This window comes from Stigmatopora nigra, chromosome 17, assembly GCF_051989575.1.
Source record: "Stigmatopora nigra isolate UIUO_SnigA chromosome 17, RoL_Snig_1.1, whole genome shotgun sequence".
Taxonomy (NCBI): domain Eukaryota; kingdom Metazoa; phylum Chordata; class Actinopteri; order Syngnathiformes; family Syngnathidae; genus Stigmatopora; species Stigmatopora nigra.
The window spans coordinates 2176233-2195999 of NC_135524.1; the positions used below are offsets into that span (position 1 = coordinate 2176233).

At 43.8% G+C, this 19767-nt stretch overlaps 1 protein-coding gene across 1 annotated transcript; it reads right to left on the minus strand.

The window, feature by feature from the left end:
• Positions 1-612: 612 nt before the first annotated feature.
• On the minus strand, positions 613-19343 carry LOC144210978 (uncharacterized). Its single transcript, XM_077737949.1, has 5 exons — positions 19208-19343; positions 17195-17377; positions 11143-11262; positions 772-859; positions 613-693 (listed from the first exon to the last, which is right to left on the minus strand). The coding sequence occupies exons 2-5, from the start codon at positions 17209-17211 to the stop codon at positions 613-615; spliced, it is 306 nt and encodes a 101-aa protein (XP_077594075.1). The 5' UTR covers positions 17212-17377; positions 19208-19343.
• Between the last annotated feature and the right edge of the window lie 424 nt (positions 19344-19767).

Consider the following 19767-nt stretch of genomic DNA (forward strand, 5'->3'; position numbering starts at 1 on the left):
AGTGACCTGCTTTTTAAAAATGGAGCTCTTTTAGGGTCTCAGATAGTTCCTGAGTGGGAACTGGGACGGCGTTTGGCTAACTTTTGATGTCAATATTAAAACATAAATGCGTGGTAGGCTCCTTCTGTTTCTGCCTGACGACTTGGCAATGACCTGGCTAAAAGAAAAAGGCCCTAAACTGTTATTTTTCAGTGACTTCTTTCAAGGACTCCCTCCGCTTGCTGCACTTCTCTCTGAATGGAAACTAACTCAAGCCCCCCCGGACGTGATTCACGTTTATGGGGATCGATGGTAGGTTGGTGATGGTGCGTAACACCTGGGAAACTTGTGTCCAAAAAAAAAAAAAAAATTTAGAAGCATTTTCTAGGGCTTCAGAAGGAAAAAGCTAGCAGAATAAACCCTCACCTTAGAAACGTTCACAAGCTGTTTATGTTGTTTTATGAAAATGTATTGGAAATCTATCGAAGTCAATGACAGCCAAGGAGTTAGTTAAAAGAGTAGATTAATTGATTATAAAAATAACCCTCAGTTTTAGCACTAAAATTGGGTATTTGTTGGTTTTAAGATGCTAATGCTAATTTGTGAATTAGAGCAAAAGACCCTGGCTTACCTTTAGACTTGGATGGGAGAGATGGGGGGGTTGCGATGGCCTTTTTTGGACAGCAAAAGGCTTTTTGATTTCATCATTTGGACCTAAACAAAAGCAAAGTTAGGAAAGAGAGCATGATTTGAAGTGCACTCTGAGGAAATGCACGCTGTAAGAAATGTTACCCGCGTGCGCTGTCTGGTAGAGGCGTGCTTGACACAAGCGTCTTTTGCGGAGGGTTGACACCGAGCGTGAAGGATGGCCAATTCAGAGCTGCACAAAAACACAACACAAAAAGCTTCCATTGAGTCCAAGTAAAGTTTCTGATTGCATAAAAAGGACAACCAAGAGCACATCAGAAATGGAAGGTATCATTCAAATTCAGCTACCTTACTTATACTTGACAAAAACACATTTATTTCCACTGGTTCTTTTCTGACCCAAAAACATCCCATAATCTCATCTAAATGAATAAGCAGGTGACCCAAAATGAACTCATTACAGAACAACAATAGCCCTCCAATTTATTGAAACTGGAACACCAATGTAGGCCCATCTTAGCATTTGCCATTGACGACCAATCCTTTTCGACTGGTCGCTTCAGTCAAAAACCAGATTGGACGTCAACACAAAAAAACATAAAAACGTCATTTCCTCGGAATAGAACTTTTTGCAGAGGATAAAGAATCTAAACGTGTGCATTGTTCTCCTGTCAAAACGGAGCGGGCAATTTTGCCTTGGCGTTAAAGACGGCAGCGACCACCTTCAGGGCACCTCTTTTGGCAGGACCACTCCCGAGGGAGAGGTTAGCGTGATGGATGTCTGATTGGTAGCCCTCCCCCGGGGCCTCCCTCGCCGTCACCTCTCCGCGCTCTGAATTAAAAGGCCGTTTGTCTCCTGCGAGTCCTCAGCTGTAGAGCGCCGCTCGGCAATTTCACAGCACTCAGAGAGCGAGAGGGGAAGGGGGGGGGGGGGGGGGGGCGTGGGGGGCGGTTGGGATGGCGGGATGGTGGAGGGGTGCAACGCCATTACACGGGAGCTTGTCAGGGGAGCCATCAGAACCCGGACACGCCTGAGGGACTCTCTCTTTCTCGTCGCCGCCTCCTCCTCCTCCTCCCGCGCCGCTCACCTCCATCCCCGCCGACCTCACCGGGGACGAGGGGGCGGGGTCCGGGTATTCTTTGGCCCCGCACGGAGGCACAGCGCCACCTCGCTGCTCTCGTTAAGCAAATCGGGAACGTGGTTGAGACGTGGGCTTTTGAAAAAGTGATGGTTCAGGAGGTAGAATGGCTGGCCGGACAGGCTTTGGAATAAAAAGGGGGATGATTTGGGAAAGCGGTCAAGGTGTTGGAGGCCTTAAAATAGATGAGGAATGAAGGCTATTCTTGGGATGGTGTGGGGGGGGATTTTTTGGGGGGCTTTTGGGATATGGTTTTGTTTTGGTTGGTGCTGGGATGTTAAGAAAAAAAAAATTGGCATTGTTTTGGCAATTAATATGGGGTATGGCCTATTTTTTGGACATAGTATAGGGGCTTAGTGCAATTTCAAATAAGAATTTGACCTTAATTTCATATAAGAATTAATAGAAATTTGCTGTAGGACTGAGGCTGGCTCAAATGGCTGGAAATCTGTTTAGAAAAATACTTTTCTACAGAACTGGGGTCAGAGTAGGGACAAAGACTGTTGCAAGGTGCATCAAATATGGATGCTAGTTTTGCACGTCAGAGTAGGGGAGGTACTATGCATAAAAGGAGGTGCTAAAAAAAAATATGAATGCCTTTTTAACGACTAGATCATACACAATAAATCCAAAGAGTCAATTTTGCATGGCAGTCCCCTTTAACAAAAAAAAAAAATACTCACAAATTGTACATCTTTTGTGTTAAAACCTAATTGGGGCATATCAGGGGGGAAAATCCAGGTTTAATCCTACTAGGAGTGAAAAAAAATCCCAGTCACACTTCGAATGTAACCCACTGTTCAGGTGACATACAGGTGTGCATTGTCACTATTCACTATTCTTCATTGGCGTATAATGAGAAAAGCCAGCTCGCACCACGCGGCTCTTCTAATGAGGTAATGCAAGGGAGGGTGGGGGGTTCTAGGGGGGCCGATACTTGGGCACCTTTGGCCATACCTACTCTATTAATCAGAGTGGGGTCACACGCCAGGCAGCCTCCCCCAAGCTGCCAGTGCTAATAGAGAACAGGCAGTGCGAAGGAGGGCGGAGTTGTGCCTCACAACAGTGAGAGACAAATGGAGGTGGGCGGAGCTGGGAGGGAAATCAAATATTATTTGTAATTTCAAAACAATAACATTTTTTTTTAAAGGACCAAGTGAGATATTTACGTCTCCATGGCGAATAAGTTAGATGTAAACGTTGAGACTGGCAGAGTAAAAAAAGACACAATTTGGGTCAGAAGTTGCAGCAAAAAAGGCCAATTTGACAAATTATTCTGAAAATATGAGTTATTGTTGGTTTAGAATGGGATTTGAGTGTGTTTTAGGAGGGAATAAAAATAAGGGAAACATGAAATAAGGCAAATTAATTTTGGCTAGGAGCCGGATGTGGCTCAAGAGCCACATGTAGTCTTTTAGCAAAAGTTTCATTTCTCGCAGTCAAAAAATGCAATGTTATCAATGGCACAAAAAATTGCTATTAAACTATATTTGATGACAACATCCAATATGAATAGCTAAAAAAATGCGTAATGTCAAATGAAACTATTCAATTTTTCTCCAAAAAACTGACAAGACATCCTCATTTCTTCTTATTTTGCTACCACATGAAACTAAATTCTAAACAATGACAAACAAGGGATATGGTGAAAACCTTTCAGCCATTTTGTCTGCTTGCTTCTTCCCCCCCGAGGACGAGAAGTCGTTGGGGTGCGACGTGGGGGGAGGAGGCGGCGGCGGGCGGCTGTGGCGAAAAAAATAATCTGAGGCGGCTATGTGTTGTCAGCGTCGCGGCGGCGGCGGCCACTTGAATTAGCAGCGGAGGATTATGGGCCGAGAGCCTCATTAATCTGGCCAACAAACATGGGCCGCTGAGGATATTTGCACCCCCAAATTGAAAAGATTAAGTTCTATTTGGCCGTGACAGGCCAGACCTCCACCGCGTGCACGTCGCTCTTCAATATTCATGGACAGACGGACAAATGGGCCAAGGGCAGGTGAATGAGTGGCAAATATTTTGGGACGCCACTCCTAGCCAAAAAATGAGAAAAAAAGGGGAAAAAATAACAATTTTGAGGTCTTTATGAAACAAAATAGCTTTACAAATTAAGACAAATGGAAAAAAACAAAAATGAGGGCGATAATGCTAACAAATGCTAACATTTTTAGGTCAATTGAAAGATGCTAAATAAGCATAGTTGACTTGCTTAAATCCTTTTTTTAAATTCACATTAAAAATGTATTTCCATGGTGGTTTTAACACTTCCAAGACTTGATCTTGATGGCGTTTTGGCCTAATTCATATTTAGCATTCACAGAATGGGCGCCAAGTAATGAGGTCGCCTTCTTAGTCGGGAAGAACGTATTCGAACCTGACCTGTCGCTAATGTTTCCCCTTCCGCGAGAGATCAATACATTTGGAAGCAGACAAACAGCCCCCCTAAAATCCTCCACCTTCCCCCAAAAATCCCATCCAATTGGCCGGGCCCGCCACTGGAGCACGAGAGCAAACACGCCGCCATGCTTTTCCACCCAGAGTCAACAGCGTAGACTATCAAGCACGCCATCTACTGTATTGACGAGAAGCCCGCCATATGCGCCTTGGGGGGGTCGCCAGGGGGGCCCCCCCGAAATGGGCACCGTCCATTTGGACGGGTCGGGAAGAAAGTGACGTTTACGGCTGACATAAGCTTGGGTAAACAGTGCTATACAGTGCAGACAACCCAAACATGGGAGAGACAGACTAAACTAACAAGTGGGACCCTCGGGGTGGGGGCGGAGCCTCCTCAATTCATCATTTATGCCAAACCTTATTTGAAGTGTGTTTTTTTTCTCAGGAAGAAAAGTTGGGGCGCTGCAAATCATGTTTGCTTTGGTGTTTGCTTCATGAAATTTTAAAAATGGGGGAAATGAGGAAAAATATTGGAAGAAATGATGGGATGGAAGCTATATACACATGGCCAGGAAAAATGGTAAATAGGTAGAAAGTGACGACGGGAATATTAGATTTAAAGGGCTGGATTATTGGATGAAAAAGATGATTTTAAAATAGCAAGTCTGATTTAACTAAAAAACTGTATACTATAAAATAAATGTTAGCTGAAAAATTCTATTACATTACATTTTGGGTATCAATATCGGCTAATACTACGAAATAAACAAACAAACAATGAGATTTAAAGCTTCCCCATTAATAATAATGCATCGCTGTATGTACTTTTTGAATTTTGGTAGCGTATTATTTGAAAGTTGTGCCCTCCATTCTAAGAAAAAAAAAATGAATTAGGCATTAGACGTCATTGGTTTTGTTGCTGTTGTTAATATCTAAAAATCCTGTTCCGAGCAGTTTTTACCCTTATTTAGCATCCATATTTACCATATTAGAGCCTCCACTTTAAATAGCAAAGAACATACATGTCAAAAACACTAGGCAGGATTTAGCAACACTGACAAAGCCCATATGTTAAGCTAACTCGTACTACAACGCCATTGACTAACTGCACAATGAACATGAGATTTTTTAAACAATAATAATTATTTAGCATATTTTGAAAAGAATATAAAGTGCATTAGTAATCGGTATCTGGAGCCAAAAAAACAACATATATATTTTTTTACAGTCTTGTATAGTCTATATACACCATATCACCCCCCCCCCCCCCAAGAAAAAAAGTCTGTGTGCATGCTACGCAAACATCAGGGCGCATTAGCTCCCCAGTGATCATCTGACCCGACGCCTTAAATGAGGATAAATGAAGAAAAAGGGGGCGCTAACAATGGAGTGATCGAACGCTAGCTCCTCCCTCGCCGCTGTGGCGTGTGGCGGAGAAGCAGCTGTGTGCAAAACGCGCTCGGCGAGGACGCCGCCGATGCGTGTGTGGCGGCCGAGATAAGGCCTCCCTCCCCTATCTACGGCATCGGGGAGGGGGGCTTAAGATCCCGATGGGCGCCAGGAGGGAATGAGTTTTTCCTCGCCGCTCTGCATATTCCAGGATTACAGCGCACCTTTCGATACGCCACCGCCGCCGCCGTTAGAGCGGGCGGGCCGCGCCTTCGGGCGACACGCTACGTGTAGATTATTGAAATATGGCGTGGAGCGGGGCCCGCCGATGGAAAGCCACACCGCGGGCCGGGAGAATAAAACACACGGCGTTCAGGGGGGGGGATAAGCCTGATGGGATTTTTGTGGGTGCTGACGTTGTTGGCCCGCACAACTAAATCAAATCCTAAATGTCCAAAGTCGTTTTCTCTGGCGGGAACAATGTGGAACAATGTTGGAATGTCGCACAAAAGCGTGCAGGCGAGGGGAGGACGACGTTGTTTGGGGAAATCTCGCTTGTTGGGGCGGATTTGGGAAAAGGGTGGCGCAATTGGGGGCATATTTACGCTATTTGGATTACAGAAAAGATGCTGTTGACTGAGTTTGGTGGTCTAAATTGTTAATGTTGACGTTAATATGTAGATTTGCAATCAAAATCTGATCTGAAATTAAGTATTTTTATTTCTCCTAACATGGCTGAACTGTAGCCACTATTTGAAGGAAAATTCTCCACTATTTCAATTGAAATAAAAATGGAATTTATGATAAATATCAATCAAAATTTTAATCTCAACCCAAAAAATGACTGGTCCCTTGCCAATAGGCGACCAATCCATTTAGAACTAAAATTGAAAGATTAAATAGGTCTCATTAAACTCACTGTTTTTGGCTAGCCACCAATTTGGCCTCCGCTTTCTTGCTGGGACAAGCTCCAGCACCCCTCCGGATCTTGTCAGAATAAGCACTACAAATAAAGAATACATAATTAATCGTAATTAATGATTTAAAAAGTACAAATTAATTGCCCTGGCTATTGATGACAATTTGAAAAGCATTTTTTTTAGTCTGCCATTGACTGAAATGGACATCCATTCAATTTCAAGTAAAACGGGGGAAAAACATTTTTTTTTCTAATCTCCCTGAACATTTGCCAAGAAAGCACCCTAAATGAGAGCTATTTATATCCAATAGACTTTGCCGACAGCCATGAAAAAGCCAACACAAACGGATTACAATTCCATGGCGGCGTTCAGACGGCTTGGTTGGACATGTACCAGTCTTTGCCGTCAATAAATGGAAAGTGGACTACTGCGGTTTATCTTTTCAGATTGGAATGTGGGGCGAGCCCTGTGGCGTGGTACTAGGAAGTAAGGGCGATAGGGGGGGGGGGGAGGCGGAGTTTGAGTATTGGTCCATCCACAACTTCCCATCCTCTTGGCAGCCTCTGGCTAATTACGTCCTTTTTCAAATGCAAAACAGCGACAGAAAGTGAGATGATTTCTGGGGACGCGGCAAGCCAGACGTCGTTCAATGGAAGAAAAGCCCTGACTTTCTTTGCCGGGTCGGCGGCGGCAGGGACCTTTGAAGTCGGGGGGTGGGGGCGGAGGGGGGGGGGGGGGGGTCTCTCTCTTTTCCCTTCACCGCCAGAGAAGATCGTGTTAACGAGATGGCCTCTAAAGACGAATTAAATGGTGGGAGAAAAGAAACACGATCAGGCCCGGGCCCTACTTAAGAGTCGCCCTCCTTTTTTGAATTCTTTAGGCCCGGCTCCTCTTTTGGAGGGTCTGGGCGAGCGGGGGTCCCAATGTGTACGCGGCCAGGGGTCGGGGAGGGGGGGTCACCCGTCCTTTAGTCATACATCCCCACGGCTGAATAGGGAGGTCGGGGACTTACGCGGCGGTGGCGGGTCAGAAGTGGCAAAGGATTACACGTGGGCTTGTAAAGCCGCCCGGCAACCCACCCGGCAACCCGCCCGCGCGCCACTGTTTTCCTGTTTGTTGTTAGGCCGCCAAGAAAGGGAGACGGCGGGGGGAATTAGCGCAAAGCCGGCGGGGAGATGAATGGCCATCTTATTCGCACCTCTTCTTGGCTGGTTTTTCATGGCATGGCGCCCCCACTGAACGCCCCCCCCCCCCCCTCCCCGAAAAACAGAGCTCTCATTTGTTGCGGCGGTGAAAGCGCGTTAGGGTGGCCTTTGTGTGCACAAAAGACGGCTCCCCTCGTGGCTTTCACGCCCTTGCTGGAGCAACAAGGGGATTTGCGTCAGACCCCCCCACCCCCGCCTTTGATTGGAGAGTTGTCCTTCTTTTTTTTAAAAAGAGGAGGGGGGGATTAATCAACTGAGTCCGGCACCTTGGACGTCCACGTAATCCTCGTATTGGTCGGCATCTTACAAACAGACAGGTTCTGGATTAAGTGTTTTCAGGGGAGAGAAAACTTTATTAGTTTGTGGTTGGAATGATGGAAAATGTTGAGTTTTTTGGTGCCTGGGGGGGGGGGGGGGTTGTATTGGGTATTGGGTAAGGGCGTTATCTGTTGGCACGCACAAGTCATGTAAATGTCATGGCGTTCACGTTTGTGGGCTTCTGGGATTTGTTAGACAATCCGTTGCGTTTTGAAAAAAAGTCATGTGAGAGGATATTTTTGGAGGACTGCTTTCCTCCCATTTGGGGTGTCGAACTCCAGTGTGATTGGCGGGTCACATGAGCATAATGTCAACTGGAGCTCTTGTGGGCCAAACCAGTTCAATTTGGGTCATCTATTTTTTTCTAACCTCCATTTTAGGTGACTTTCAGGTCACATTTGGCAAATTTTTGGGTCATTTTCTCTTCCTTTTGAGGGACAATGTTTTTTGAGGATTTCCAGGTGAATTCCTCTTGGTTTTTGGGGCATCCTTGAATTTCCTTGAAGGGCCAATGAACAAGCAGGAATGGAATGGAAGCCAAACATGGTACAAATACAGGCACTGACATCCAAATAAACGATTTCTACCAAAAAAAATGGCCGTTTCCTACATGGGGCAACAATAATTCCTAATCTTAACAAAGCTAAATTGTATTTTTTCCCTTGAAAGAAACATCGATGTACAAAATCAAGCTCCACAGAGACTGAAATGAATTCCTAATGAGCAAAAAATAAAAATAAAGACTACACTAGTTTAAAGACCCTCGCATCCTCCCCCCCCCTTTAAATTTCCCGCACCTTATCGGCTGGGTGGCTTTTGATGGGCCCCGTGCGGGTTTTTTTGTAGCGCGTCCTATAGCATCTCCACTGAAGAATGCCTCGGGGGTTGTCAGAGGCTTGCGATAAACCGGGAGGGAGATGGGGGGGTTTGCCAAAGCGCTGACGATAAATCAACTTCCGGGGCTAATCTATTTAGCGTGCTGTGGCCATTATGCCGTGGCAGAAACAGCTAATTAATGAAGTCGCTACACAATGAGGAGGTTTGGACGAAGAACCTCTTTTTTTTAAGCTAAACTGGAAACGTCCCCTCGGAATGGCTCCAAAAAAAGAAGTCTTATTTTTTTTTTCGTCTTGCTTAGAGCCTCCGATCCAACAGGTGGTGTTGTAGTTTACGCTATGATAGCTTTTTAACAACAGACTTGTTTTTATCCATTTTTTCGCTGTTGTTATCTATTATTTTTGGCTTTTTGCCTATGTTTAAACGGGAAAAAAAGTACTGGGAGAGAGAGGCAAGTGACATGGTGCTCTCGTTCCTAAGAATAAAAAAGTCCCTGCGGGCAAAAAGTACTAAATGATGTGCGAGAGCCTGGCAGCTAAAAAAAGAAAAGCCGAGCTCTTTTCACCCACCAGGGATGAAGCGGTCGTGAGGAATTAAGAAGGAAAGAAGACCAAGAATAAAAAAAAAAAAGGAAGGAAAAAAAACGCCACCGCGGAAGGAGGTTAATTAGCTTGGCAGCCGCGGCATCAACAATTACTAGCGTGGCTTGTATTTGATTAAAACAACACATGGACTTTTTATCCATGACTGCCTTTGACCCCGACCGACTCTTTAGTTTGTTTTATAAAAACAGTCAGGAAAGTGACATATCTGCTCCTTAAGTAAATATCAAGAAAAATCTATCGGAGCTATTTGGAGGACGCCGTAGCTTTAAGGCTCTTTTGGGCCAGTGACAAAGATCCCCAGCACCCTATTGGGGTCACCTGTCACAGTGTGGGAACGACCTAAAAAAAAGGGCCAGAAAAGGAATGAAAAGAAAAGAAAAAAGTGAGCACGGCTGAGCGGGCCCCATTTTTGTGTGTGGAGACGGCGATGACGACGACTCAATCCACTCCATCAGATCACAGCTCATTCCGCAAATCCTCTTTTTGGCCCGCTTTTCTACTCTTAATGCTCAATCCGGCGTAGGTACACAAGGCCTCCTTTTCAGTGGTCGTGTTCCTGGAGGTGGCCTCATTAGCCTCAAATGTTTTGCTTGTTTGTTCCTCTCTTAAAGAAGCTCAATTGAGCAGCAGGCGACAAGACCCCCAAAAAGACAAGGGTGGGAGGGGGGGTGGTCGTCGGGGGTGACGGGGGGCCACGAGGTGGGTCGACGTGGGGATTCAGGGATTTCAATGGTGGGATGTGAGAAATGGGTTTTAAGGTGGCGACTCAACAAAATTTGATTTGGAGAGTTTTTGGTGTATTTTTTTTTTGGTGATGGATATGTTCACCAAATTTTAAGATGACAAGTAAAACTGACGGATTAGGTCGTTTTTTTGGGAGGATTTGTAAAATCCTAACAAAAGTGGGTTTTTTAAGGGGGTTTTCTGAGACTATTTGGTGAGGATAGTTGCATCTAGCAAATTTGATCAAACTGGCTTTGAGCATAATTGGACAAAATGAGCGTAAAATGGCTTCTTCAAGCTGGAATAAGATAAATTCTGCGTCTTTTTCAGGCTGCCGGAGACTTTTTGGGGAGAGATATGGTTACTATATTGTTCTATAATACTATATTGCGAAGTCAAACTGGCTCAGGGGTGGAAATTAGAAATATATATATATATATATTTTTTTTAATGAAATCCAAACCAGAATCATACCAGAGTCATATTGGGTTTTTAGGGCGCCTAAACCAAATTTGGCATTGAAGTGAATTACAAAAATGTACTTTGTATCTTCCATTCATGACAAAACTCCCACAATGGACTACAAATATTCCAACTATTGGCACAAACGGCCACGTGAAGGACATCTGGGGCCGAAGAAACTATCGGGCTGCTCTTAAATCTGCCAGAAGGACAGCGCCAATGGCTTTGTAATTAAAAGGACTTGAGCTACGACCACGGCGGTGGCGGCCACACGTCACGCGGCGGACCCGACCGGGCGACCCCCCCCCCCCCCCCCTTGCGCCTTTCCTACAACGGCGAGGAACATCAGGCCCCCCGCGCCATTAAGTTGATGGCACAGATGCGTTGATTCGCCAGCGCGAGTTGTAAAGATTACTCGCCGATTCTCTGGCAGAAGTAGCGGCGCCACTGCTTTTTAACGGCTGATTTAACGAGTCGCCAAAAAAAAAAGGACAAACGCGCACTCAAAAAGTCGTGGTGTGGTTACCTCGTTTGGTGGTCGTCGATGGGTGTCCAAATCCATGTTGGCTGGGGAGGTCCGGCGGTCAAAATAGAATGGATGTGGATGGTGGACCTTTGCTGCTGTCCTCTGATTGGAGGAGAATTGCTGTGAAGGAATGGAGAGAATGAAGTTAAATGGAGTGCATGAGATTAAAAGTGAGATTAAAAATGAGAATGAGTGAGAATGAAAAGTGAGTGTTAAGACCTACATGATGTACATCTATGTGTATGTATGTATATATACATGTGTATGTACAAGTATTTGTATGTGTACATATACATATCAGCAACAATCTTATTTATATATACATTTATTCAAGTATTTATTTATGAATTTACTTATAACCAATCTATTTATGTCTAAAATGTCATGACAACAATATTTCCCGAATACAAGATGAATAAATAAAGTTATCCAATCCAATGAATCAGTGTACTCCAGCACTTATTATTAGGTTTTTGTTCCCAGTTCAAATGGACTTGATATTTACTAACCACTATTTTGGTTGAACGAAAAGCACTTTTGGTGACAATTACCATTCAAAGTACTGTCACTTTTACCTCGACATACGACGCATTCCCGACTTACGAGCGAGTTGTCATTTCTTTGAAGACTGGTCATTGTGCAAAACGCAAGACTTTTAAGGGGTGCGGAAATGAAGTGTGACGCGGGAAGTCGGCGTAGACACGGCAGACGCGGCGGCAGAGACGGCGCCTGAATTGATTTGATATGACCGCAGACGTGGTCTACCTCCCTGGGCAATGACAACGGGATACTTCCCTCGCCCCCCCACCCCTCGTTTTTTTTTCTCCCTTTTTTTTTTGCTAAGCTGTAAAAATGATTTTTTTGGGGAGCCCATTTTCTTGCTTTCACTGCTGTTCTTCTTCAAACAAACTCCCTCCCGCCTCTTTTGCTATCTCCTTTAGCCCGAGTGTACGCCCGCCTGCCTGCACACCTCCATCCAGCGTCTTCCCCCCCACCCTATCGCCGCCTCCTCCTTCTCTACTTTCTTCTCCATCCATCTCCACCCCCCCCCCGTCCCCCCCTTTTTGCAAGCGCTCCACTCCATTTTTCTGCACATGCGATTTGCCTAACAATAAGTGGCTCTGCCCAAGGTCAGATAAGAGAAGCACAGCCCAGGAAGCCACAGCTACTGTTTCTTTCATCCCCCTTTTTATTATTTTTTTTAACCGTCCCCCCCCCCCCCATCCCCGCCTACAACTCACTCACTCTCTCTCTCTCTCTCTCTCTCTCTCTCTCTCTCGCCCTCCTCGCGGCTTGCGAATTATCTCGCCGGCACATAATAATAATTACTGGGGACGGCAACGGCGAGATAAGAGCGAGGCAGCTGAAATGGCGTGAGAGAAAAGAGGGAGTGAAAAAAAAAGTGGGGAGGGAAAAGGAAAAAGTGGAGGAATGACGGGAGAAAAAAATGATGGTCTGTGACTTTAGGAGAAATTGACTCAATAACAAATTGGGGATGGGTGGACAAAAGTTGGGGGGGTGGGCCTTGGGAGGACTTTTTAACAGGGGCGTAAGTGGGATCTTGACTATCTCACAAATACAAATTTGGGCGAGAAATTGCAAGGGGATGATTGATGTCACTTGTAAATTTGGGACTTAAAAAAAATTAACTTGCAAATTTCTTTTTCAAGTTTACCATGTATTATTAGTCATTAATAATAAAAAAAGGCATCACTAAATGCCATAATGTACTAGTAATGCTATATATAGGAAGGTAGCATACACATACATATACATACATATGTATATACATACATATACACACATATATATATATATATATATATATATATATATATATATATATATATATATATATATATATATACATATACATATATATACAAATACACATATATATATATACATATATATACATACATATACATACATATATATACACATACATATGTATACATATACATATGTGTACATATACATATGTGTACATATGTATACATATACATATGTGTACATATGTATACATATACATATGTGTACATATGTATACATATACATATGTGTACATATGTATACATATACATATGTGTACATATGTATACATATACATGTGTACATTTGTATACATATACATGTGTACATATGTATACATACATATGTATACATATATATACATTTCCAATAGTACATAAATAAATAATAGTACATAGCCTAGTAGTAAGTACAAGTGTTATATGTTAAGTGACCCTAAAAACATAACCATAAAGTGCGATTAAAATAACACTTTGAATATTTTAACTTGAAAAAAAAGCGAGAAACTATGATTGAGCAAAATGGTAAGATATCTATTCGCGAATATACATTAAGGTACATGGAGATGAGTCTTTATAGTCCAACTTGACCGCATTTTTTTTGCTATTTTTTTACGAGCGCTGGGAAAATTGCCGGAACAGCATCACAGCACATAAATGTTTGTGTGCGCTTGTAAAAAAAGAAGTCATCAAGAAACAAATGATCTTCCTCCATTTCTGCACGATGGGAGCGCCATTTTTTGGCGGGGGCGCGCTCGGCGTGGCGGCAAAGTGACAATTTGCCGCCCGCCGAGAAGCACTCTTACGTCTCAGGTGCAAAAACGCCAGCGAGCCACATGGCGGCATTAAACGGGAAAAAAAGCAATTTCCGTTATTTAGCGGCCACGTTGATCGCGACGGGAGAGACGCCACAAAAAATAAAGAAAAAAAATCTCGCTCTTCCTTAAAATCAAAGCAACTAAGACGACTTTTTTTTACACTTCCATTATCATGCATCCTATTACACTTGTAATTGCTTCCAATCACTAAACCTCTTTTTTTTTTACCCTGGGGGGACTAAATTACACACAGAAATAACTATATATTATAAATATACAGTCTTTTACATAATATATATAACTTACTTTGCCTACCCGAGAGAAACAAACTTATTAAGTGAACTTTAGTACAAATAAAAGTATGTTTAATTGGATTATGGAGAAGCACAAGCTAAAATGCTAACGATTATCCACTTTTGATATGAATGATCATTCACAAATGTGTATGAAATCCAACTACAGTCCTTTTTTCCATTGCATCACCACAATAAATGACCCACCCACCCACACACAAACAGATTGACACCCCCCCCCTAAAAAAAACCTCATCGCAAGTGTCAATCCGCATCTCGCCAGCCACCTGACCCTTGAACTCTATATCTGAGAGTGCACGGTAAGCTGGCGTAGCCTCAACCTAGCCGTGCCCCCCCACTCCCCACTATGCCCCCCCCCCCCCCAGCCCCCAAAGGACCCGCTATCAGCCGGCCCGAGTACTTCTGCACAGGCCTGATATCCAGGCTGGATTGAGAGGGAGTGGGGAGGGAGGGTGTTGGAGGGTGGTGTTGGAGGGTGGTGGTGGGGGCTTGTGATTTACAGCGCGAGACGACGCGGGAATAAAAATGAGCTTGGGCTCTGTATTTGTGTTTGCTGGATGTCTTTGAACGCGGCAACCCCCCGTCCCCCCCCACCCCAACCCCGGCCCCTCCTCCTCAGCCTGCGTGTCGTGATGACTATCAGCAATGTATTATTACTTCAAACCGTGGCAGATTAGCCCCCCTCCCCGAGTCGTGGGCTGGTGGAGCGCCCCCCACACCTCAAACCTCCCCCCCCCCCCCCCCCCCAAACCACAAACCCTCACAAGCCACCCTCGCTCGCCCTCCCTCCCTCCCTCCCTCCGTCCATCCACGTTTGCCGTAAAGCCATTCTGGCCCCCTCTTATCTCCCGACTCAGGCCCTGTCACTGGGATGACCCGTGAACTCTGCTTCCTGAGCGAAAGTGGAGGGAGGGGCAAGGAGGCACACCCCCTCCCGTTCAATCTGTGATTATCATCATTGGCTGCCATTGACGGTGATAGACTTCCAATCTATTGGGACTGGAAGGAGTTTCAACATAAGGCACGCAAAAAAATAATTGTAGGGCCCAAAAAAATGCCTGGAAATCAGCATCCTCCATTTGATTAGATCTGATTGACATCATTTACAAATTCACATTCTTAAGTACGCAAAAGTTGTTTACCATTTTGGTCTAAAATGTACTGATTGACCAAAATGTGCCAAAAAAACTTCCCCATTTAATTTCCAATAGTCCAACCCTTGAAAAATCGAAAAAACTGCAAAAAAATGCATAAGCAAAAAACATGGAACATTGTGTTATATATATATTTTTTAAATCCTGCAAAAAATACCTTAACAATAAAAACCAAAAACAGTATTTTTGAGTTTTTACGCCGCACTATTAATTATATACAGTTCACCCTCCCTGATCAAAATAGAATGGACGCCTATCACCATCAATGGCAGGTTTTTTTTTGGAGAGCGGCCCATGTCAACAAAAAAAAAAGTTTGGACACCCCCTGTTGTTTTGTGTCCTATTTTCCCAGTCAAAAAGGTGTGAACGTGAAGTGTGAGTCTGTGGCGGCGGGTTGGGAGGAAGAGGAGGAGGAAGATGAAGAGGAGGAGGATCGGCGCCCGCCTTCGCCGCAACAGGCCGGCGGGAAGAGAGACAGATTGCGTTTTAACAGCCATCGCTGTCATCTCCAACAGCTGTCCTCTTCCCATTCGCCATTCACACGGCCCGTGTTTGCATTGTCTCCCCCGTGACCTCCCCTCCAGAGGAGGCGTACGCGAGAAGGAGGGAGGGAGGGAGGGAGGGAGGAGGTGGCGTGGTGAGGATGAGAGAGAAAAAGAGAAAGGCACTGGACCAGTGGACAGTGGCGAATGGAATTGAGGCAAATGCAAATGAGGGCGGAGGGAATGAGTGACGGCCAAAGAGAGAAAGAGAGGGAGAGAGAGGAGAGAAGAAAAAAAACATGAGCGCCTTCCTACGCCGCCACCACCGCCTCCGTGTTGCGTCTTATCAGGTAGAGTGGCAGATAAGGCGACTATCTGGCCCTGCCAGGGCGTTGACACCGCGCTCTAACCGCGCTCTAACCGCGCTCTAACCGCGCTCTAATGCATAATAAGTTCACTGGCCGTTCCAATCAATGTACCCAAATGATGCGCTTCTTTTTTGCACCAAGGGTTAACAGTCAGACGCCGCCAGGCATAGATAAGGCCGTCGTCCCCCCCCTTTTTTTTTAGCTGGGCCTGTGGGTCGCCGCCATCGTTGTCATTGGCTGACATTGATAGGAAATGAGCGTTCGTCGCCGTCAATGGAAGTCGGGAAATAGGATGGCGGACTGTGTTTAGGCTCCGCCCATTAAGAAAATCTTCCAAAAGAAGAGGCAGAATGGGATGGGGATTTTTGATAGCATGCTAACTATCACTAGCACTAGAATGCTACACATTGATTTGGATGGTGACGTCACAACCAGAATTGCTGAAAAAATGTTTTGGTTGCGATAACTACAAAAAAAATATGTTTTGAGAACCTAAATTCATTCTATTTTGTACATTACTGCAGTTATTTTATTTTTTTCACTTAACATGAAGTATAACTTTAAAGCAGGTGATTTAAATTAGGTTTTCTCAGAAAAGGTCAAATTGATAACCTATTTTCAATCAAAAAAAAAGTTTAATCTCACAGAAGTTTTTCCCGGTAAAATCTATTTCCATTACAAGACTACATTTTTTTTTGTCCCAAAAAGCTAAAACCGAAAATCACGTGACCGGATCGGTCTTCTTTTTAATTAATGTCACGAATGACAATTTTGGTGCACTAATTGTTTTTCTTTGCGTGCTAAGTAAGTGAGCGTAAAAAGGCAGCGAGCGCCATCAACTCAAGTGTTGATTAAAACCTAGCGTGGGGATGGGGGGGCAGAGTTGGGCGGTCAAGTGAGCACTCTGCCACGACGTGATTGGTCGCTGATAGCCAAATATTGATTTTAACGGTTGGGGCCAGCCAAACGTGACTAAACAAACCTCCCCCCCAAAAATTGCCGCTCATCTTTGGCTGCATTTCCCGTTGCCGCCACCGTGTTATTAACCCTAGCGGACCTTTTGCCGCGACACCCCTCCTCCCCAAGCCCCCCTTTTTGAACACACCTGCCACTCATTTCCATTCAGAGCTCTTGTCCATCTCATCTCCTCTTCTCTTTTCCTCTTTTTTCCTCTTTTCCTCTTTTACACGTGGCCTGTGGTGGCAGATGGTCGTCCACCCGGAGCTGGGCGTTTCCCATTAAACGACAAGAGCGTGCTCCAGAAACAAAATTTGGTGTCACTTGGCGCCTAAGGGAGGAAAAAAACAAAAAAACATTTGATGATGGGCATATTGCACTCAAGGATGTGAGCCAATTCTAAAATGTTCTTCCTAATTTTGCAGATTTTGAGTCCATTTAATATGTGCATAGCAACTGATGATGTCATCCTGGGAGACCGATTTAAAAAGCATGAAACTAGTTTCTCTCATTGTTCAATTGAAGAAAAACAAACATTTGCTAGCAGTGATAGCAACGTCCAATCATTTGAATTTAAGCAGGTACATTGATTATTCATGATCTGAAGTATGAATTAATCTCATCCAAATTGAGGAAATTTAAACTGACTAGATGTCTTTGAAGGCATCGTTCACTATGCACACAGAGGGTGCTCTACCTCCACTTTGACCGAAAAGGCCGTTAACCATCGTATGATCTATTCCTATAATTTTGGGGGCTCTTTCAAATCAATTTTTGACTCTATGAATGAATTCATATTCTCCAATCATAACAAATGGGACATCCAACACCGGCACTGGTAAGTCCAGGTCAGTCAATGGAAACCAATGACTAAATTATGCAAGTGCTTTTCTTCATGGACGTCCAGATTGATGCCTTGATAGAAAGCGAGGTATAACAAAAAAAGGGGGCGGAGACATTATTAATGAAGCTGTAATCAACACAAACACACTTGATTTTGTTGGGGAGGCTTTTGGTGGGACGGGACGGAGCCCACTATCTCTGGACACCACAAAAAACACACACACACACACACACACAAAAGTCAGGTATCCTACTGTGACTTCATGTGTGTGTGTTTGTGTGTGTGTACGTGATATCGCAAGCTCCATGCTCCACTGACAGCTGGAGATAAACACAAGGCTGAACAGAGGATATGATTTATCAACATGAAGGAACCCCCCCTCAACACTTTCCCCCCCATTCCAGCAATCTCAGTTTCGAAGCTATACTGGCTAGGGAGGCTTTTTTTTTTGGTTGCTATTAAATTTGTGTGGTTTGTTTGCTTGTTAAAGTACTTCCCGGTCACTATAAAAGCTTTCTTTTTAATTGAAAATGTGTCGAGTTTCCTTGGAAGAGCATGATCTTTTTTAGATTTGTTTTTAATGATCAGCTTGATGTTTTTTTTTTATTGCAATAGGGGGAACTTTAGTTTTCCCTAATGGGAATTTATTGTTAAGATAGATGATTTTATTTTGTCAATTGTGTTTTGAAATATTACACTTGATTCTAATGGTAAGTTTTCTTCCATAAATTATTTTTTTTTGTTTTCAAGGAAAAAACCTTGGATAAAAGAATGACTTTTTTGTTTTGTTTGAAATGTAGATTTATTCTCATAGTAGGAAATTTGATCTTGAAAGAAAATGTAATTGAATTTTACAACCTCCAAAATAGACCATTTTCTTTGGGATAATTATATGAACCCTCTAAACTGAAAAATGACTTATTTTTCTAAAAATTTAACTTTTTGTGACCTTTTTCCAAGGCCTTTTTAAAATATAATAGTAAATCTACCAAATATAGTATTTTTTTAGGTCAAAAATACAACAATAACTTAACAACTTGGAACAATTTAAAACAAATGAATGAATACAAAATATTACTACTATAATATTTGCTGATTTACCATTCATTCATTAATTATTTTACATATAGAAAAAATCCAAGTTGCAAAATTACAAATTCTATTTTTTCTTGTAAAATTCCTCCTTTTAATCCTACAATTTCCTTCAATATACTAGATGTTGATTTTTTTGGGGGGGTTGCCACCTCAGCCAAAACATGCACTGACTCGCCACATACACACACCAAAATACACACTTATACACACTTGTACACATACCTCACAATTAAAGCACAGCTTGGATGTGGCGGCGCGTCTGAGAGGGTGTTAGCGCCTTGTCTGCAAGTTTCCTCCCCCCCACCGGAGAGCCCGTTTCAAGGCCAGAAGGTGTCAGACGCCCAGGAGTGGACCCTGCTGGAGAGCCGGGAGAGAAAGAAGAAATAATCACGCCGGGCGGGCGGGTGGGCGGGGGCCACTCGCCGCATTCTCGCTGCCGTTCTTGTTTATGTTTTGCCGGGCGGGATGCTGTTGATTGTGCCCTGGAAGCCGCGTGTCGCGTGATGACGGTGACCTTGTCGAGGCGCTAACTAGATTTACACTGGCAAAAATATGGGCATCTAGCCCAATTTTACTAGGCCTGACAATTCCAACTAGGAAGTAAAACCGTAAAAACAATAACATCTTGCAATATGGATAGCGGAGGGCCGGCAGCCATTGTTTTTGGTTCAATAATAGGCTAGCATTCAACTTTCCAATGAGAAAAAACAGTTTTATGGATTCAATGCTTTGTCTGAGATGACATTTTGGAGTTGTACCCAAATACTACACAGATAAGAGTT